We start from the raw sequence: 22,899 nt of genomic DNA, 5'->3' as shown, positions 1-22,899 counted from the left end.
TTATACCCCTATTATGTATGCCTATGCAATTTGTTAAACGCCTTGAAATATTAATTAGAAACTTTCTATTGGGGGATGTGACAAATATAAGAAACTTCATCTAGTGAAATGAGAAACAATTTGCAATCCAGTTAGGGACGGAGGGTTGGGTATCAAAAGATTGAATTTCATGAACTTCAATTTATTGACAAAGTGGTAGTAGATGATACATTCTCAGCAAAATACCTTTTGGGTGGAGGTTTAAGAGATAAATATGGAGAATATACCCTCACGTGACTTATTAAGAGTCCAAGAAATAAATTTATTTTTTTCTTCTTATGGAGATGAAATGATCATAGTAGAGAAACTTATTTGAACCATATCAGGAAGGCAGTTGGTGATCGAAATCAAACCCTCTTCTGGTTTGATAAATGGTTGAGGAATGAGCCTTTGAGACTCCAATATTTGGAGGTTTTTACTAAAGATTTGAACCCCTTGGCTACTGTAAAAGTGGCAAGTGGGGGTATCTTTACTAACATTGTTTGGACTTTACCTTGCAGGTACAGGAGGGTCTCTGATTATTTCATTGAGGCCTATCAAAGCTTGCTGAATAGGCCAAAGGATGTATATATTTCACCCAACAAAGTAGACTCCATTGTTTGGGAATGCACGAAGTTTGGGGATTTCGCAGCGAAATTAGCCTATTGTTTGTTGTTTCAAACTCATCACAGTGCATCAGATCCCTGGCTTTGAATGACTAGAAAGATCAATGTCCCCACAAAAATTAAGATGTTCTTATGGATCCTTTGTCTAGTTGATAATCTAAGAAGAAAGGGCTTCAATATTGTCAATGCCTGTATTTTATGCAAAGCTGATAATGAAAGTGTTCCTCATATTTTTTTGGAGTGCCCTTTGCTTTGAACCTGTGGAGCTAGGCCCGTCAGTTGTTCAACCTTCAAGTACACATACCAAGAAATACTAGATCTTTTCTTGAACAGTTGATAACACCATGAATCTTTAAGATTGGTACTGCTCTATGGCGGTCAGTTTGGGTGAGCGTGCATTGGGGAATTTGGACAGAGTAAAATAGAAGAGTCTATCAGGGAGTTGTGTTAGAAGAATTTATCCTTAAATCAAGTAGCTTAGCATTGGTTTTCTACAAATAAGGATAGTACAAGTATTCCCATAAGCTTTGAAGTAGCTAATTTTCATAGCTATAAAGCAATCCGGCGTGCAGTATGGATCTCGCATCCTTCAAACACCTATAAACTCAACTTTGATGGTAGTTTATTTGAAAATCTAGGAACGACGGGTTTTGGGGGGCTTATCAGAGATCATCTTGGGAAGATCCTATTGTCTTACTTTTGTCTGTGTGGTAATACAACAGTCAATGAAGCAGAAGCTAGAGGTCTACTGGAGAGAATTAAATTGCTTTTAAAATTTGATGGAGGGAAGGTTATTAAAGGGGATTCAACGAATATATATAATATGGTGTAAAAGAGACGCTCGAGTTCCGTAGAGCCTCTTCCATTTTTCATTAAATTGGTGACATTCTTCCGTCACTTGTTAAAATACTCCATTGTTATTGTGAAGCGAATGTTGAAGCGGATTTTTTAGCCAAGGGAGCTGCCTTTCAATCCTCATTGGTGATTACCAATTTTCGTGTGATGTACCTTTATGTATTTCGTTCCCCTTGTAACTTCATTGGTTTATAGTTAATAAAAGTCGTATGTTAATGTTTAAAAAAAAAATAAAATACAAATCTTATGGAGCCCTGAACACTTATTTTTAAGGTAAAATAGACGGTATAGATAATGTGTTACAATACACACTATTTTTAGGGTTTGAAATCCTAATTTTTGTTTTTTTCACAATCAATATGAAGGTTTTCAATGCTAAAACTACCATTTTCATTAGGAGTGGCAATGGACCCGGAGCCGGCGGGTATACCCGACATGGGTCTGGGTATGGGTCCAACATTTGGACCCGCAGGTCGAGTCTGGGTTCAAAACCTGGACACGACCCATTGCTACCCCTAATTTTTTTTGAGTTTTGAGGTGAGGCTTTTCCTATAAGGGAAATATCCTCATGACTTTTATTTTTGGTTTTTATATCTCAATAGACCAAAAGATTTAAAATATCTCTTAATCCCCTATCTAACTTTATCCACTTCTAATTATTTTTTTAGCCCTAACAAATATAAAAAAGACATGCTTCTGCTAAACCCTTATTCTCTTTACGTAAAATATTACTCCTAAATTTCTCTATATCTCTTTCTCTCTAACATTCATTTTCTTTGTCCCTCTAACGAGGGAAAAAGAGAATGAGAGACACCGGGGAGAGAGGAAAAATAAGTAGAGAGAGATTTAGAAGAAAATCGTGTGAAGAGAGAGAAACTTTGGTGTTTATAAAAAATATGTCTCTTTTATATTTATTTAAGGCAAAAAAATACGTTTTAAAGGGGATGAAGTTAGCTTAACGTGTTAAAAGATATAACACTTGAAATTTTGATGATCTTAAGATACGTTTTGAAACTTTAGAGCTATCAAGATGTAAAATTTAAAATTGGAAGGTATGGAGATACTTTGCCTTTCCTATATTAATAAGGATGCAGCCCTACAAAACATTTTGTTTACACGCGTTCAAACGTCAAAGAGAAGGGTGATTTCTAATCCAATTGACATTTGCAGAGTATTCCTTGCTTGCCATTCGAGCAATTTCTAGCTTTATAAGAAGTTTGGGAAACTTCTCCTAAGAAAATTGGAGAGAGTCGACCATGGCGTTGAGAAGTGGGGCACGATACATCTCTCGGAGGCTGTCTTCGGGGGGAAAAATCCTCAGCGAAGAGGAGAAAGCAGCTGAAAATGTGTACATTAAGGTGCATTTGACTGCCATTTCTTGGGATTCTAGCCCATTCATGTATTTCAATCCAAATTTCCTTGTGTAAAGTGTATTCGGTGATATTGTTTTGTTTATTCGGTGAGCTATGATTGATAATGGGGGTTCGGAGAGTATCAGTCCAATTGCTCGTGGTTTGTTGCCACTTTGGATGGATTACGGTTTTAGGGTTTATGGTTTATGCACTGTCGAGATTCTATCTAGACATGTGTGTGAGAAACTATTGCTTCAATTGATAATAGTTGTTTTAAAACTATTGGCACTATTGATCCTGGTTTATGACCATTTGGATTGCTGTTTGAGGGTTTATGATTTATGTTGTAGTCGAGTTTCTCTCTTTGTGTCGGTGTTGGAAACCATTAGTGATTGCTTTAATTGATTTTGGGTTCATGGCCATTTTGGATGTAGTAGGGCTTTAGATCTTAAGATTTATGCTGTAATCAAGTTTCTCTCTATGCATTTCTGTGAGAAATTATGTGTTCCATGGATAGGGGACGCTGAAGCTACTGGTTCAATCGATCTTAGTTTATTGCATTCTTGATGGATTAGGGTTTCAGAGCTTGTGATGTATGGTGTAATTGAGTTTCTTTCTATGTGCCTATGTCAGAAACTATCATTTCAATTGATAATGGAGGTTTTGCAATTATTGGTTTAGTAGATACTGGTTTATGGCCCTTTTAAATTGACTTGTAAGCAAGTTTCTCAATGTGTTTACTGCAGGTCCAGTTGATCTTGTTTCGCTGCCAATTTCTATGTATTAGGTCTTTGGGTCTATGATATATCCTTAATTGAGTTCATCTCTTTGCTTTAATGATAGAAATTATTGGTACAGTGGATAATGGAGGTTCTGAAACTATAGGTTTGATTTATCATGATTTCTTTCCACTTTGGATTGACTATGGCTTTTAACTGTTATAATCTATGCTGTAGTTGAGTTTTTCTCTAATGCATTTATGTGTGAAACTAAAAGTTGATAATATAGATTTTGAAATTGATTCAAATGATCTTTGTAAAATGCCATTCTCGATAGATTAGGGTTTCAGGTTTAGGGTTTATGCTGTAATTGAGTTTCTCTTGATGCATTTATTTGAGGATCCCTGAGTGCCTTTAAGCTTTGGTTTTAATGGAGAGGTTTCTGGTTTTGCTTTGATCAATACTAGTGTATAGGGGTTGTCTTGCTAGTGTATTCATCAGTTACTCCTTTTTTTCACAGGGAAACTATTTCTAACGATAGGGCTTTATCAGTGGAAACATACGTGATTAATTATATGCCTTTTTTATTTTAAAGATTTGATTGATTATGTGTCCCTTGAACCAATTTGAGAAATATTGAGGTTTTACTAGGATACGAGGTTTTCGCGGGGCACAATTATTAATCATTTGTAGTATCTTTTATTTTTTATAAGGGTTTTAATGGATTGTTTGCTGATGTATTTGGTTAACTTATTTTTTGTAAATTTGTGTGCAGAAAATTGAGCAGGAGAAGTTGGAGAAACTTGCACGCAAGGTATGCCACCTCCTTGCAATTTCTTGAACCGAATGTGATATTGATGAGTAAGCGAAATCAGTAGCAATCTATTTTATTTTCTTTGTTTGATCTCACAAAGTTTATATCATGATCTATAAAACTTTATGGGAAGACATAAAGTTCATATGAAAGAAACAAAAGAGATTGATTGAATCACTTCCTTCAATTCGAGAGAAACTCATTAAAAACCCCGAAAATGAGGGAATTAACCTGTGGTGCTATTTTTCTGCTATTAAGAAGTTGATGCTTCGGATTTTCTGTTAAAGCTAATTGGAGTTTTTTTTTTTGTTATACCAGTCTAAGTTTCTTTTTGGTTTGTCATTAGCAGTTCAGTGGTTTGTATTGTGCTGTTTTCTAGTGGCCGCCTTTCTTTTGTGAGGGATGTCTTACTGTTATGTACTGTATAATAATTTTGCTCCTTATCATTGCAATTTATTTTAGAGGATAAATATTTGTGGTTGTCTAAAAAAGTATGTAGCATAAGAAGTACAACCAAGCCTTTTGTCACCGAGGGTTATTTATAAGAGTAAGCTTGCTAAAGTAAATGGATCTCCTAATGTTAGTGGCTCTTCCCTCTTTTAGGATGTTGAAATTCTTTTCTAAAATGTACTCTAAAATCATTAATAATTCTACAAAATGTACTATACGTGCTTTGTTGGTTTCTGAACAAAATGTACCATACGTGCTTTGTAAGTAAATGGATCTCCTAATGTCAGTGGCTCTTCCCTCTTTTAGGATGTTGAAATTCTTTTGTAAAATGTACACTAAATAACTAATAATCCTACAAAATGTACTATACGTGCTTTGTTGATTTTCGAACAAAATGTACCATACGTGCTTTGTTGATTTTCAACAGCATATTTCATCATTAAGCAACTCGAGGTCTGAACTGATCTGGGTATGCTGTTAATACGTAATGTATTATGTTATTCTAAAGATGAATAATGAGGTCTAAATTGATCAGATGATGCTATTTAGCATAAATTTTCATCTTCTTCCGTAATGTTGGTCCTCTAGGTATTATTATGGTGGACGGGCCAGATTGGTTGGTGCATGCAACTATGTTAGAGTGTCTTCACAAGCATTTGTTCATTGTGTGGTAGCTTCTAAAGGAGCCTTTTATAGATTGAATTCTGGTTTTGTTCAAATTCCTTAACTTTGTTCTCATCTTGAAAGATTGTGTTTCTTTAATTTATTCTTATAAGTAAACAAGGTGTATATGGTCAATCTATGTCATTTCGGGGTTATTTTCCTACTTAATTTTTAACTTGATTGAGGTCTTAGGCTAGTTTGGGTTAGTTTGTATTTGTTGTCCTCTTTATTAGTTTATATGTACCAGTGTGGAAGGATTCCATAGACATCAGTTGTGTATGTTATGTGCATGATACAGCTGGGGCGTCAATCATCCTTTCTTGGTGACAGATGGTGGATGTCTAACAGCCACATGGACATCTGATCTCCACCATCTGTCATTGAGACAGTGGATCCCGTGGTTGCTCACTGCATGCTATCCACCATTTGTGTGTGGTAAATTTTCAAATAAATTTGTCTTTGTAAGAGGCCAACCTATAAGAGTGATGTATAGGTTGGCCTCAACGAGTACGAGTTGGCCTCTTCTAGAACTATTAACAAACGGACAATCGTACATAACTCCCTAGAGATAGCATCTATATTTCAGATGTGGAAAATATATCAAATCTTGAAGACATAACTATAGACGAGAACAAAATTAGTTAAAACTGGAAATTACCTCTGAAAAAACCTGAAGCTATATAAAAAATAGGAACTTTTAATTGTTTTTGCCAAAAAGACTGTTAGAACAATTGAAAGATCTTAATCTATTAAATAATCAATTAACAATTTCGATGTTAGAAGAAAATATACTAAAATACCTTAAAGAAAAATATAATTATATTCGTATAGGACTTTTTCAGGTAGCATTAGTTGTTTTAACTAGAACAAGAGTAAACTCTTCAACTCTTTATAATGGACCTGCTTGGTTTAACGGCCATCCAAACTTTACCCTCTCTTTAAAAGACAAATATCTATTAAAAGCCTTTACCTTAACTGGCAGCGCTCATGGATTTGACATGATAGAATGATCTAGAAATATTGCAGTTATTTATAGAACCTATTTTAGGGTATTAAATACCTTTAACCCCCAAAATAGAACCATTGAATCAGCTGGTTATACAACTCTATTTGAAACATATCTAAAAAATAAAAAAATTATCCTCAAGAAATTAAAGTGGGAAGAAATAAGATTACCTGAAACTTGGAACATCCAAACTCTGGTCATCAGAAGACCAATGAAAAACTTAAAAGGCTTGGAATTAGAATTGGTAGTAGAATCATTAGAAGGAGACATAGAAATTTCATTTAAAAAAGAATCTATTATAAAAGAACTCAGAAGAACTATAATTTCTAAGATAAATACTAGTACTAATAAAGAATCCAATATAGATAAAAGCCTCAGCCTATTGGAATATGTTATGTTATATACACCTCTTCTAGAACATTGAAAATGAAAATAGTTGTAATGTTCTTCCCTCCTTTGGAATAGATAAAGAAGCAGTAAAAAAGGAATTCTTCTCAAAAGAAAATAAACAAAAAAGACAAGTATTTTTCAACAGTCATAAAAATAATAAAGAAAGAGGGGTTATAAAAAAAAAATAAAATAAAGAAAGGGAAAAAATATAAGAATTGTTTTATGAACTTTTAGGAGAATTACAAACTCATATACCATTCCTAGAATGGTATGATTACTGATTTCCGCATTGCTATTCTGACTGGGTCATAAAAAATACTAATGAAAGTATCAATTCCATTCAATCCAACTCAAAGCAATGGGCTATTAAGAAAAATAAAGAAATATCTTCTATACACCCTCCTAATAGGAGTATAATTATCTCTTATAATACATTAGCAATACCCTTAAGAAACGCTTCTGGAATACTAACCTCAAAAGATTGAGTAGAACTACAAAATTACAGAAACCTTTATGTACAGACCATAGGATCTCAAACTGAGAACATAATCTATTCTAAAAGATATCAAAGATGAAGTTCAGCTTATAAAACAAATTATTTGTACCAAAGAAGGAAAAAATTTCTTCCAACAAACTTCACTGAAAAATATTTTAAGAAAACCTTTACCCTTGGAATAAAACCTTTAGTCATTTTGATGCCTAATATTTCGGAAATAACAAATTTAGTTAAAGAACCTCTAAAAATATCGATTGATGAGCTTGACTCCCTAACCAATCAATTTTCAAAACTATATTCTAGAAAAGAATTAAATGTACTATTTGAACCAGAAAGTTCAGATGAATTTTCTCATGACTATGCAACTGAAGAACAGATACTGACTTCGAAGAAATAAAACCGGAACATTTTAAAAATATTGCTAAGTCAAAAAAATGCTTAACAATATGAACATAACCCGAAATGTTAAAACAAAAAATTATTGAGCATCCTTCCCCAGTGGACATTCAATTTGATTTGAAGAAGTCCTAGATATTGTCTCCCAGATATTTTTTGGTGATTTTATCAATGAATGCAATATAGATGTAATGACTAAATACCAAATCTTAGACACTATCCAAAATATGACTATTTATGCTACTGCTTGTTTATTAAGAAAGAACTCAGATCATATAATAGGCAATCTAATAGTTGCGGGCTTTTCAGGCCAACTACAGGGTTTGGTAGAATAATTATTTGAACTTAAGTCAAAGACAAATGATCGTTACTCATTATAAAACAGATCATAATAATCAAACTATTAAAAATGAAGCAGGACGAGAAGAAGAAGGTGCAGTCTCTACTCTTATTGTTACATTAACTCATCACATTGTAGGAAAAACAGAAGACAAATGAAAATTTTACACAATCTTAGGTGTCCTTCTCTTCCTTACTAAACTTTTAACCCTTTATGATGCCGATAGCAGTCATTGGAAAGAAAAGTTACTTTCAGGATTTCCAAAATGTTTTGTAGACGATGTAAGATCATATAGAATTGAAGATCTTTCTCTTCTTACTTGTGCTGAAATTATACAAAGAATTAATAAAACATGCTTAATGCTGTGTAATGATTTAAGACTAAAAGCTCAACTTAAAAGAGAAAAACTAATTAGCAAAAAAGAGTTAGAAAATTTCTGTTATCAATTTGGAATAGATCTCTATCATCCTACTAGAAAACCAACAAAATATTATAAAAGCTCAAAATATTATTCTAGAAGCCTAAGAAAAATTACTCAAAAAATAAAATGAGAAAGAAGAAAAACTAAGCAAAAGGAAGTCCTGACTTGGTTTAAATGTGGAAAGAAATGACATTATACTAATAAATGCTATTATAAAAAGAACAATAATTAAGAAGAATTATCTGGAGAAGAGAAAGAAGAAGCATACTATTCTTCTTCTTTTGATTCAGAATTTTTAAAAAGAAATGTTATTGTCCAATAAATTTGTTAACTACAGAACAAGAGACCTTCTTAGAATTATTGTTTAAAACCTCAAATTTAGAATTTAAAAATAAAGTCTTAAAAGAACATTTTGAGAGTCAAATAAACGAACAAAAGAAATAGAAAAATTTAATATGACACCACAAGCTTATAACTTCAATAAAATAAGGAAAGAGTTTATATAAGGACGCAACCTTATAATGTAGAACTACGGATGCACCTAAATATCCATCGGAAAAGGTAGTTTTAATGTTGTAAAACCCTTTGATTGATCATCTCGACATTCAGATGTATGACCATGAAAAATAAAAAGATTTTTAGTCTCAGAAATAGTGCATTTTACAACATATTATCTACACCGTCCATTTTCAGAATTTTCATATGTTTATAGATCTACTTGATTTTAACCATTTTTGAAATTTAAAATTTATAATTAGATATAAAAATAAATTTTGAGATAATCTTAAGAACATTTTACATCAAAATTATATAACATCCGTATGCCAACTGCACCCATAAAATAATGATTGAAACAAGAGCATTAAAATCATTAAATGAGGAAATTACAATAAGTGACCTTAAAAGAGATTAATGAAACTAAAAGAAGAAATTAAAAATCTCAAAGAAAGACTAAAATCTTTAGAAGAAAATTATAATCCCTCTAGAGAAGAAGAAGTCTGAAGATCCAATTTTTCTTAATAACCTTCAATTTAACATATAGAAATGGTTTGTAGAAACAATCTTAAGAATTAAAGATTTCACTTAATTGCTGACATAAATTGCATAAAATAAGAATTAATTCCTCCGCAATATTTCAGAAAAAGCGATAAAAAACTTTATACTGCAAATCTCAATAAACTAAAAATTAAATATACAGTCTTTAACACTCATGTTTGAAAAAATGGCTTATGTCTAGCTACAATTTTTATTAGTAAAAGACTTAAGACAAAAGATAGTTTTAGGAACACCTTTTTTAACCATGATCCAACCATTTATCGTAGACAATAAGGGAATTCATTGTATGATTGGAAATTTCAAAGTAACCTGTAGGTTTTGTAACAAACTTATTTTTTCCCATATAAAAGAATTATAAAATAATATAATAACAAAAGTTAAATTAATCAATAAATTACAAATTTCGGTAACAATCTCAAAATAAAAGAAAGATAAGAAATGATGAAAAGTTAAAAAGAGAAAATTATGACTTTCAAAAAACTATTAGAAAAAAAAGTATGTTTGGAATTACCAAATGCTTTTTGGGAAATATCAAATCTCACTTCCTTACATACAAGAATTTGATGAAACTAAAATTTATACTAAAGCCAACACTATTGGCATGAGTCCAAGGTATTAGAAATCTGTCAAAAAGAAATAAAATACCTTTTAGATAAGGGAAAAGTTTATATAGAGCCGAGGCTCTAAACAATCAAATTTGAGCTTACATGAAAAATTTCACTAAAAGAGGTTGTTTTGATGCTCAAATATCTTCAAATCGATCATCGCGACATCGATATGCGTGGGCATGAGAACAAAATGGATTTTAAGTTTTGGAAATAGTGTATTTTGTAACATATTTTTGGACCGTCAATTTTCAAGATTTTCAAGTTTTCATAGATTTGTCGATCTATACTATTTTTAAAGCTTTAAACTTTAAAAATAAATATGAAAATATATTTTAAGGCTATCACTAAGATTTCCAATATTAAAACCATATTCTCGACACTGTTTGAAGGTAGGCTCTAATTTGATTGTTTAGAGCCTAGGCTCTATACAAACCGCACCCTTTAGATAAATGATTAATTAGAAAAAGTAGATCAAAGTGGAGTTGTGCAGCCTTTTATGTTGAAAATGCTGCTGAATTAGAAAGAGGAGTTCCTAGGCTAGTAATTAATTATAACCTTTAAATTAAATCCTAAAGTAATTAAACTACAAATAAAATTACTACCCTGCCTTGTTATTCCAGATCCATCTGCCCCAAAATAATTGAAACAAATGCCTCTGAGGGGGGCTATAGCGGTATGTTAAAACCAAAAATCAACAATAAAGAAGAACTAGTTGGATTTAATTTTGGAGTTTGGAATGCAGCTCAGCAGAACTACTCCACAATTAAAAAATAAATTTTAGCCGTTGTAAAAATCTTATTTCAAAGAGATATTTTAAACCAAAAATTTGTACTCATAGTAGATTGTAAATATGTCAAAGAAGTCCTAGAAAAATACGTAAAAAATCTAGCCTCAAAAACAGATTTTTGCTAGATGGCAAGCAATTTTATTAACTTTTGAATTTGATATAGAATTCGTAAAAGGAGAATCCAATTCTTTACCTCACTTTTTGAGAATATTTGACGGAAAAGAATGGCTTCTAGATCATATCAGAGGATCAACAACAATATCTCCCCAAGTCTTGCAGAAAGGAGTTGTGCAAATTCTAGCGAATCCAATAGGGTTTGCTATCCCTATGAAAAAATTTATGCCCCTACTATTATGACTTTAGAAGAATCAGACATAAATTCTAGTTTAACAACCCAACAAATTGCAATTATATATCTTAGCACGATCGTTAAATTTGCCATAATAACAGTCGGAAAAGATTGGCATTTTTATAAAAGGATTCTAATCGATTCTAAAAGGTGTTTTATTAAAACTAATTATGATGACAACAAAGAATATGCATACACTCAAATGGTTCTATGCAAAGTTATTACTTTTGAAGAAGTTGGATTAAGCCCTTTTTATAATAAAAAATTCTCCGAACTACCACCAACAAATTACAAAGGATTTAATAAGTACTCTTATTATGACTATTTAGTTGCATGGGAAAATATTCTTAACGTACAAAATCAAAGGTCTAGCCACACATGGTGGATTATCTTCTCTAATAATTTTAATCAACTTGTCCCAAACTGGTTTATTGGTTGGTGGGAAAATTTGGAATGAACTTAGATGTAATGCCCCCACAGCTAAATGAACATATCTCTTTAAGAAGCTGTACTCGTACCCTAGATATATTATATTATGTTATCCAGAAAAGAATTCCCTAGATCCTCCGATGGAAATATATCATTACCAATATGAATGAGCTCCCTTCTCTAGAAAGAATTAAAGAAGGAAGGGTTTATGAAAAAATAAATTTTAACCGAATAATTAAAGGAGATATTGTAGAAGAAAAACTGGATTCCTGGTTAAATAATGAAGACATGGATCCCACTTGTCCAACAGTTGACTCATAATGATCTCAAGGAAGAGATGGATGAGACGACTATAGTCTGCTTTACATCAACATACCGTAACCATTATATAAAGTAAAATGATTGTACATACTATAATATACCTACTACAATATAAAGCTGCCATCCCTTCAGAAAAGGATTTCTTACCTTACATCTCAAAAAGAAGACACAAAGCCGACTCAAGACATGACCTTGCCATTAAAGATTCCCTTTTACCCTCCAACTGTACCAAATAAGAAGGGACCTTACTTTTAAAGCCCGCTTATCCTCCAGTTGTCCCAAAACTTCATCTGTAAAAGGAGGCATTGGTCTTTGCTATCGACATTCGAGTTTTCACTTTCCCCTTTCTCTCTATGCTCCCAGAAGCTCCCCTTGTAAAACTTGTAAGTACTCTGTACAAAGTGTGAGAGTAAGGTTGGTTTGCATTAGCATATGAAGTAGGTGTGGCTTGTAAGCATAATTGTGAAGCTAACTGTAAAACATGCCGGGGCTTTACAGTTAACTTCACAATTATGCTTACAAGCCACACCTACTTCATATGCTAATGCAAACAAACCTTAGTCTCACACTTTACGTACAAGTTTTACAAGGGGATCTTCAGAGTGTGTGTGTGTGTGAGAGAGAGAGAGAGAGAGAGAGAGAGAGAGAGAGAGAGAGAGAGAGAGAGAGAGAGAGAGAGAGAGAGATTTTAAGGTAAGGTCCCTCTTATTTTGGATAGTTGGAGCATAAGAGGGAATATTTAAAAGCAATGTCATGTCTTGAGTCGACTTTATGTCTTATTTCTGAGATGTCAAGTAAGGAATCCTTTTATGAAGGGATGGCTGCTTTACACAGTCTAGGTACACGTAGTATATGCAATCATTTTACTTTATATAGTAATTAAATATTTTGATGTAAAGGGGACTTCAGTTGTCCCATCCGTCTCTTCTTTGATAACATTATGATTCGACAGTCTTTGTTGGAGAAGTGGGGTCCATGCTTCATTGTTTAACCAGGAATCCACTTCTTTTAAAATATCTTCTTTTGTTAAAATCTGTTTTTTATCAGCTCTTCCTTCTATAATTTTTCCTAGAGAAGGGAGCTCTTTGGTATTGGTAATGACATTTCCATCGGAGGATCCACAAAATTCTTTCTGGATCATCATATCATCATTTTAGCCTTTTCCCAATTAATTAGGGTTGGCTACATGAATATTGGTTCTCCATTCTGCTCTATTAAAGGCTATATCCTCAGTGAGGCCATAAGTCCCTATCTCTTTTCGGACTACTTCCAACCACATCCTTTTGGCCCTACCCCTTGCCCTTTTCGGTCCTTCCACTTGAACTAAGTTGTACCTCCTAAAAGGTGTTGTACTTGATTGGTGCCACACATGGCCAGTCCACCTAAGTTTACTCTCTCTCATTTTATCGCTTATTGGTGCCATGCCTACATTCTTTCGAATTGATTCATTTTGAATTCTATCCCTTTTTTTCTCGCCACTCGTCCATCTCAACATCCTCATCTCTGCTACACTCATTCTATGTGTATATTGTTTTTTGTCCGCCCCAACATTCTGCCCCATACAGCAAAGCTGGTATCACCGCTGTCATATAGAACTTGCCTTTCAGCCTCATTATTATGTAGCAATCACATAAAATTCCAGTTTTACATCTCCACATAAGATATCGAAACTGCAGTATTTTTTTGTACTTTCTGGCCGTCAATCTTGACTACTTCCTCATCTCTACTCGTATTATTATTAAACTTACACTCCTTATACTCTGTCTTAGTCTGACTAATTTTAGAACATTGGGATTCTAGAGCATCCCTCCAAAGTTCTAACTTTGTGTTGACGCCATTTCGGGTCTCATCAATCAAGACTGTGTCATCTGCGAACAACATGCACCACGGTACCTCATTCTGTAGGTGCTTAGTTTAGTCGTTCATAACTATGACAAAGAGGTGCGGGCTCAATGCTGATCCTTATTGTAGACCTATTGTCATTGAAAACTCACTCTTTTCTTCACTAGTTGTTTGTACACTAGTTAGCACTCTATCGTACATATCTCTCACCAAGTCGATGTAGTGTCTAGAGGCGCTTTTCTTTTCCAACACCCGTCAAATCAAATCTCAAGGTACTCTATCATAAACTTTCTCTAGATCAATAAAGACCATGTGGGGGGTCTTTTCCCTTCGCCCTGAACTTCTAATTAGTTGCCCAAGTAGGAAAATATCCTTAGTTGTTGACCTTCCTGGTATAAAACCAAATTGGTTTTCAGATACACTTGTTTCATGCCTTTGTCATTTCTTAATGACTCTCTCCCAGAGCTTCATAGTATGGCTCATAAGCTTGATCCCTCGATAGTTTGCACAATTATGTATCTCTTTTGTTTTTATAAATAGGCACCACAATACTTTTTCTCTATTCGTCTGCCATTTTCTTTGTTTTCAGCATTTTGTTGAACAACTTCATCAGCCATTCAATGCCAATTTCCCCCATGCACTTGCAAACCTCTATCGGGATATCATCTGGTCCTAAAGCCTTTCCTTTTTTCGTTTTTTTCAAAGCTTCTTTCACTTTTGACATCCTAATCCTACAAATGTATCTATGACCAAAAGTCCCTTCTACCACTATGTTCCCATTGTGTTTGTCATTTAATAATTTTTGAAAATAAATTCTCCACCTGTCTTTGACCTCGTCATCCTGCATCAAGAACCTTTGATCCTCACTTTTAATGCATTTAATATTGTTTAGATTCCTACATTTTTTTTTTCTTATATTTGCTAATTTGAAGGTATGTTTTTACCTTCTCTTGTTTCCAGTTTATTGTATAGATTATCATATGCCTTAAGTTTAGCTTTACTTATATTTTTCTTAGTATTTTTATATTCTTCTAAGTTTTTATCATTTCTATTACAGTGCCAAGTTTTATAACAAGATCGTTTTTTGCTAATGGCCTTCCGAACCTCATCATTCTACCACCAAGTTTCCTTATCGAAGTTTCTTTTCCCTCTAGATTCTCCTAAAACTTCTTTTGCCACCTTCTTGATACATTCAGCCATCTCATTCCATATTACATTGACATCATGTTCGGAGTTCCATTTTTTTTCTTCAACTAATTTGTCCCTAAATAAGTCTATTTTCTCATTTTTTAAATTCCACTACCTAGTTCTTGAATGCTCATTACTTTCACCCCTTCTTCTTCATGTTTCTATGCAAATGTTCATGATCACGAGCCTATGTTGGGTAGTCAAACTCTCTCTTGGGATGACCTTGCAGTCTTTCCATGATGGTCGATCTACCTTCTTAACTAGGAAGATGTCTATCTGGCTTTTTGTGTTCCACTTTTATAGGTTATTAAATGTTCATGTCTTTTTTTAAAGTAAGTTTTTGCTATTGCTAGGTCGTAGGCCATAACAAAATCTAAAATAGTTTCACCCATCTCATTTCTTTCCCCAAACCCATATCCTTATGTACCCCTTCATATCCTCTACTATCCGTCCCTACATGACCATTTAGGTCCCCTCCTGAAAAGATTCTATCTCCATTTGGTATGTTTTGGACTATTCTATCTATGTTCTCCTAAAATTGTCGCTTAATTCTGTCATCTAATCCTACTTGTGGTGCATAAGTGCTAATTACGTTAATTATCTCTTCTCCTAATACGAGTTTAATTAATAAGAGCCTATCACCTATTCTTTTGACATTAACTACTTTATTTTTTAAATCTTTATCTACTATTTTGCCTATGTCATTTTTATTATTATCCTTTCCTGTATACAATAGTCTATACCCATCTATTTCTTTAGTTTTTTCTCCTTTCTATTTAGTTTTCTGTAGACAAGCAATGTTTACTCTTCTTCGTCTCATTGTATCCACTAACTCCATACTTTTACTTGTAAGTGTTCTTACGTTCCATGTGGCTAAATGAATACTACTCTCTTGGACTAGCTTCTTTACTCGTGCACGTCCAAGATGTCGTGGGAACCCTTGCCTTTTTCTCAACGCAATCGGGCGGCGCTGCGGCGCGTCATTTTGGGGAATGTCCTAGCTAACCCTTGCTCATTTTTAATTGTACCCGAGATTTGGTACAACTCATCGCTTCTGGGGAACGCCCTAGCTACCCCTTGCTCATTTCTCATTGTACCCGGGTTTCGGTACAATGCATCGCTTCTGGGGAACACCCTAGCATAAGCAGATACACTAGGTCTATCAGGATTCATGATGAGTTTTGGCAAAATGTTACATTAGCTCCCTACATAGCACAACCCCTTTACCCGGGCATGAGGTGGGTTAAGGAAAAGTTTAAGGTCATCACCCTTCTTAGATCCTTCTTTTCTGGATAATATAATGTAATATATATCGGGTACGAGTATAGCTGCTGCTTGAAGATATATGTTTATTCAGCTGGGGTGGCATTACATCTAAGTTTATTCCGGATTTTTCCCACCAACCAATAAACCGGTTTGGGACAAATTGATTAAAATTATCAGAGAAGATAGTCCACCATGTGTTGCTAGATCTTTGATTTTTTATGTAAAGAATATTTTCCCATGCATCTAAATAGTCATAGTAAGAGTAATTATTGAATCCTTTGTAATTTGTTGGTGCTGGTTCAAGGAATTTTTTATTACAAAAAGGCTTTAATCCAAATTCTTCAAAAGTAATAACTTGTATATAACCATTTGAGAGTATGCATATTCTCTGTTGTCATCATAATTATTTTTAATAAAACAACTTTTAGAATCGATCAAAATCCTTTTATAAAAATGCCAATCTTTTCAAATTGTTTTTATGGAAAATTTAAAGGTTGTACCAAGATAGTGAATTGCAATTTGTTGGGCTGTTAAACTAGAATTTATGTCTGATTCTTCTAAAGTCATAATAATAGGGGTATAAATTTTTTCGTAGCGATAGCGAACCCTATTGGATTCGCCAGAATTTGCAGGACTCCTTTTTGCAAGACTCCTTTTTGCAAGACTTGAGGAGATATTGTTGTTGATCCTCTGATATGATCTAGAGGCCATTTTTTTCCTGCAAATATTCTCAAGTCAAAAAGTCATGTAGAGAATTGGATTTTCCTTTTATGAATTTTATATCAAATTAAAAAATTGATAAAATTGCTTGCCATCTAGCAAAAATCTGTTTTGAAGCTAGATGTTTTAAGTCTTTTTCGAGGACTACTATGAGTAAAAACTTTTGGATTAGAATATCACTTTGAAATAAGGTTTTTACAATTGCTAAAATTTCTTTTTTAATTGTGGAGTAGTTCTGCTGAGCTGCATTCCAAACTCCTGAACTAAATTTGATTAGTTTTTCTTTATTATTGAATTTTTGTTTTAATATACCACCATATGCCCCTTAGAGCCATCCGTTTTAATTTTTTTAGGACAAATGGATCTTGGATAACAAGGCAGGGCAGTGATTTTATTTGCTGTTTAATTCCTTTTATAGTTAAAGTCATTTTATCGTTCCATGCCAGAGGGTTCTTTCGTAATCTAACGATTAAGGTCTTTCTTTCTTGAGCTAAATTGGGATAATAATATGTTACATAATTTGCACATCCTAAGAATCTTTGAAGTTAAATTTTATTAGTAATAATATCAGGAAATTTATCAGCAACGCTTATAACTCTGTCTATAGGTGTTGTCTTTCCTTGGCTAATGTTGTTACCTAAAAACGTAATGTCAACTTGAAAAAGTTTGATTTTTCCGGCTGATTCAACTAGACCACAAAGCTTCAAAGAAAAGCTTTAAATGCTTCCATTGTTGATCTATGGATTTGGAAAATACCAAGACATCATCCATATATACAATAATAAAATTTTTATATTTAGCAAATATTTCATCCATCATTTTTTGAAATTCAGAAGGTTCATTTTTAAACTGAAGGGCAACATTCCATTCATAATGCCCTAAAGGAACCATAAAGGTTGTCTTACATATGTCTTCCTCTTTTACTTGGATTTGTTAAAATCCTGATTTCATGTCAAATTTTTTCTCATGAAGTTAATATGAAAGAAATAAAGAGATTGATTGAATTGCTTCCTTCATTTTGGGAGAAAGCTCATTAAAAACCCCAGAAAATGAGGGAATGAGCTTGTAGTGCTGTTTTGCTGCTATTAAGAAGTTGATGCTTTGTTTTATATGGTAATGCTAATTGGATTTTTTTTTTGTTTGTTTGTTATCCCAGTGTCTGCATATCTAATTTTTATTTTTTGGTAATTTTTATTTTTTGGTTTGTCATTAGTAGTTCAGTGGTCTGTATTGTGCTGTTTTTCTAGTGGCAGCCTTTCCTTTTGTGAGGGATATCTAACTGTTATGTACTATATAATAATTTGTTCATTACCATTGCAATCTATTTTAGAGGATAAATGTTTGTGGTTGTCTAAAGAAGTAAGCAGCATAAGAAGTACAGCCAATCTTGTACATTGCAATAATCACAGTCTTTGTAAGCCTTTTGTCACAAGGGTTATTTATAAGAGTAGGCTTGTTAAAGTAAACAGATCTCCTAATGTCAATGGCTCTTCCCTCTTTTAGGATGTTGAAATTCTTTTCTAAAATGTACTTTAAAAGCATTAATAATCCTACAAAATGTATTATACGTGCTTTATTGATTTTGGAAAGCATATTTCATCATTAAGCAACTCGAGGTCTGAACTGATCAAGGTATGCTGTTAATACTTAATGTATTAAGTTATTCTAAATATGAGTAATGAGGTCTAAATTGATCAGGTGATGCTATTTAGCATAAATTTCATCTCTTCCAAGGGTGAAGAAAGTAATGTTGGTCCTCTAGGTATTATTCTGATGGACGGGCCAGATTGGTTGGCGCATGCAACTATATTGAGTGTCTTAACAAGCATTTGTTCATTGAGGATGATTAAATCAATACAATGTGGTGGCTTATGAAGGAGCTTTTTATAGATTGAATTCTGTTTTCGTTGAAATTCCTGAACTTTGTTGTCATCTTGAAATGTTGTGTTGCTTTAATTTATTCTTATAGGTAAACAAGGTGTATACGATCTATCTGTTGTTTTGGGGTTATTTTCCTACTTAATTTTTAACTTGATTGAAGTCTTAGGTTAGTTTGGGTTAGTTTGTATTTGTTGTCCTCTTTCGTAGTAGTATATTTACCATTGGGGAAGGATTCTGTAGGGCATCAGTTGTGTATGATGTGTGCTGTGATACAGCGGGGGCGTCAATCATCCTTTCTTGATGATGGATGGTAGATGTATAACAGCCACACGGACATCTGATCTCCACCATCTGTCATTGAGGACAGTGGATCCCTTGGTTGCTTACTGTATGCTATCCACCATTTGTGCGTGGTAATACTTTTCCATCATCATTTTCAAATAAATTGTCTTTCTAAGAGGGCCTATTGCTTACAGAAGTTCTCCCTTGGAGATTAATAGATGAAGTCTTCTTGTTTAACCATGTCAAAGTGATATGTAGTTTTTCTACATCTTAACATGTAGGCTAGTACATGAAAACTTAAGAAGAAATGGGATTCATCATATAGATGTTTTATGCAAGCGTTTATACCCAGTTGTGTTTATACACAACCAAGACATTTTTTGTATGAGTTGCACTCAACCGTATGTTGCAGATCTTTCGTCATGGATGTGAATATGTTCTTGTTGGGAAATATATATTTGTTTTAAGTGGGATGAATGGGTGAATATTGGCCATAAACTTCTAACGTTCCAGTTAGTTTTGGTCACACATGGATAGTAATTATCATGCCTTATTGAAGAAATGTCGTTCTGTCATTTAGGTATGAACTTGAATATGCATTATTACCGTTTTAACAAACTTCACCACCTTGGCCTTTGTCACTCGGGCCTTTTAACCTGGTGTGATGAAAAATAATAACTTGTTCCTTGATGGTTGTTTGGTTTCATATGTTTGATCTAGCATAAGGCAATTCAGAGACCTCACTGTTATTGAGGAATTGTTGAGCAAAAGTGATGTGTGTTTACGTTGGTCAATTTGTTCTTTTATACCTTTCTCAATCCAAACATTGAAAGGGGTAGTACGGGAGGAACCATGTTTGAACCATCATAATTTCATTCTTTTGTTGTATGTTGTTTCAAATTAGTTGAACAAGAGGATTACCACACCCATATCCCTTTGCATGTTTCGTCAACAAGAAACTGATTTGTTTGATACTTAACAGATGTTAGTTACGTACGAACAGTTTCACTTTGCTTACCTGTTTTGCATGTAGGTGGTACAGAGTTGTGGGTATTTGAACTTCATTTTATGACCATTACTCATTTCTATTTCTAAGTATGCAATATTTGAATTGCCATGGTTTCTATATCCTGTCAATTGTGTGCCACATTATCTTTTGCTCCTATGGGGAAATGAAGTACAATGAGACTTTCAAATAGGGGTCTTTGTACTTTATGTGCTTGCAAGAGTATTCATGTGAGTGATGCTCAGTTGGGAGTTGCAGTCCATGTTTTGACCAAACTCTGCATGTCTCATGACCCTCATTTATTTTGTTAAATGACCTTAGAATTTACAGTTTTTAGAGATGTTCATGTAATTGCGTTATGTGATATTTGCAAACTTGCTTAAATTTTAGTTGATGCTTGAAAGTTCCTTTTGAGTTTTGAATAGCAACTGTACTGGAAAAAAGAGTCATGCATCGATCTGAGAGGCATGACACTGATAATGGTTTTGTGAGTGCGTGTGTGTGTGAGAGAGAGAGGGAGAGAGAGAGAGAGAGAGAGAGAGAGAGAGAGAGAGTTGGGGATTTGGAATAAATGGATGCAATTTGGATGAAATTTGTCTAGGGTCCCAAACCAGAGGAGCAAGCAGCAAGTGGTGCTAAACCATCTGCCACTGAGAGCAAATTAAGCGACGATGCATCGTCAACTTCAACATCAAGGGTCTCAACCGACAAGTATCGCAATTATGCCGTTCTCTCTGGTTTTATAACTGCAGTTGCTGCATTCGGGTGGTACCTCAAATCAAGTAGCAAGAAACCAGAGGAGGTCCAGGACTGAGTGCCGTTGGTGCTCTTCTCAGGGCATTCTTCACTTCTCTCTCTCTCTCTCTCTGTGGACTTACTAGAACAGCAAACTGTTTCTGATGCTCTCTACATTTTGGTACCCAAGTTTCTTTGTTCCATTTTCCAGTTTCTGATGGACTCTGTTTGATTTTCCCAGTTTTCATTTTTCCTGTTACTGGGACCTGGAATCTATGTCATTTTTGGTACGAGGTATGACAAGAATGAAAGTTTTGTTGCGCTTCCTGTACATTCCTTGACTGTTATTTTCATAAGCATTCCATGCTCGGCATTGAGATGGTCTTTCTTTCTCTCTATTATTAATTATTGTGTTAGTTTTGTATGCATCTCTCTCTCTGTCCATTAGCGTAGGTTATTTTCATACACCATCTTCCCCCAGTCACTTGATTATTATGTTATTTTCAGATGCGTATCTCTTTTTTAATATCATTCTCTTATATGCTCATTTCTTATTTCTGTATGCATCTCTCCCTCTTGAGATTTTTATATTACCATATCTCATCTATGTCTTACCATCCTTATCTAGGATGTTTCTACTCCTGTGGTGTTCTTTGCTGCTTTTTAGCCTCTCATTAGTGCTTGTTATGTTTCTTGCCATGGTCGTGGATGTTATTCCTCCGTTTTAATAACTTCGCTTTATTCCTGTACGTGGTTCGTAATCTATCCTGAATGTGGTTCATACTTGTTTCTTGGATGTAAAGTCCGAATAAAAAAAGTAGGGAAAATATCTCCATAAACCTTATTTTTAAGTTTCATTTAATTTATTTATTGTTGAAAACATTGGACACTTTTACACCCTACGTTACCCCATTTTGGCTGCATGGAACAGTTTAGTTGGTGTTCTCAAAGTCGCCTAGGCCGAGTTACTCGGGCTTGGGCCCATGACGAGTCCTAGTTGGTGTCTAATTTGGGGATACTAAAAAAGTTACAAAATAAGTGGAAAGTTCGAAAAAAAAAGAAATTTAATTGACACATATTTTATGTTCGTTATCATTTTGACAAAGATTGGAAAGTGTTTTGGCTATAAATATTTTATTTTATATTTGAAAAAAGTTTATATAAGATTGCAACTGTAGAATTACATGTGCACCTTAAAAATTCATTGGAAAATGTTGTTTTAATGTTGAAAACCCTCTAATTGATCATCTTGATATTGAGTTGTGCAAATATGGAAAAAAAGAAAGACTTTTAGTCTAAAAAATTAGTGCATCTTGCAATACATTATCTAGACCGTTCATTTTCAAGATTTTCATATATTTATAGATCTATTTGATTTTAACCATTTTTAGAGTTTAAAATATTATAATTAGATATAAAAATAGATTTTTAGGTAAGGAACCGGTTTCTATGCGGCTAAACCCCCATATGTAGAAATGTGGCCTTCTTAATAAATCTATTTTTGAGATTGATTTTAAGACTTATTTTTAAGGGCATATAATCTCCAACATGGAGATCATGACTACTCATGAATACGAATAAATAAATAAATTTTAAAAATTAAAAATAATTATTCAAGTAAGAAAACGTTTGGACCGTCAGTTTTCATTATTTTTAGATGGAACACCTACTTGCATCCATCTTTAAGATGGATGCTTTACACTTTCTGGATCGCATATGTAGCAATGTGGTCCAGCCCGCATGAAACAATTTTCCTTTAGATAATCCTAAGAATTTTTTACACCACGTTACGATAAAATTTGGAGGTGCGCCTTAATTGGATTGTTTAAAGTTGTAACCTTATAGAAATTGCACCCTTTATATTTTCCTATCCTTTTTGAATT

General features: G+C 33.6%; 1 protein-coding gene across 1 annotated transcript; it reads left to right on the top strand.

The window, feature by feature from the left end:
- The first annotated feature begins 2,635 nt into the window (after nucleotides 1-2,635).
- On the top strand, nucleotides 2,636-21,349 carry LOC18440089 (copper ion binding protein). Its single transcript, XM_006850241.4, has 3 exons — nucleotides 2,636-2,857; nucleotides 4,346-4,384; nucleotides 20,883-21,349. The coding sequence occupies exons 1-3, from the start codon at nucleotides 2,756-2,758 to the stop codon at nucleotides 21,093-21,095; spliced, it is 354 nt and encodes a 117-aa protein (XP_006850304.1). The 5' UTR covers nucleotides 2,636-2,755; the 3' UTR covers nucleotides 21,096-21,349.
- Nucleotides 21,350-22,899: the final 1,550 nt, after the last annotated feature.

This window comes from Amborella trichopoda, chromosome 6, assembly GCF_054954075.1.
Source record: "Amborella trichopoda isolate Santa Cruz 75 chromosome 6, AtrichopodaSantaCruz75HAP2 v2.0, whole genome shotgun sequence".
In the NCBI taxonomy this organism is placed as follows: Eukaryota; Viridiplantae; Streptophyta; class Magnoliopsida; order Amborellales; family Amborellaceae; genus Amborella; species Amborella trichopoda.
The sequence above is the reverse complement of the archived record's forward strand: the minus strand, read 5'-3'. Positions and strand labels throughout refer to the sequence as shown.

What these genes read in the sequence shown, in the direction of transcription:
- LOC18440089 (XM_006850241.4), top strand. Translation starts at nt 2,756, where the DNA reads ATGGCGTTGAGAAGTGGGGCACGATACATCTCTCGGAGGCTGTCTTCG. An exon ending in CTGAAAATGTGTACATTAAG is followed by an intron (nt 2,858 to 4,345) that starts GTGCATTTGACT and finishes ATTTGTGTGCAG; the next exon opens with AAAATTGAGCAGGAGAAGTT. An exon ending in TGGAGAAACTTGCACGCAAG is followed by an intron (nt 4,385 to 20,882) that starts GTATGCCACCTC and finishes AAATTTGTCTAG; the next exon opens with GGTCCCAAACCAGAGGAGCA.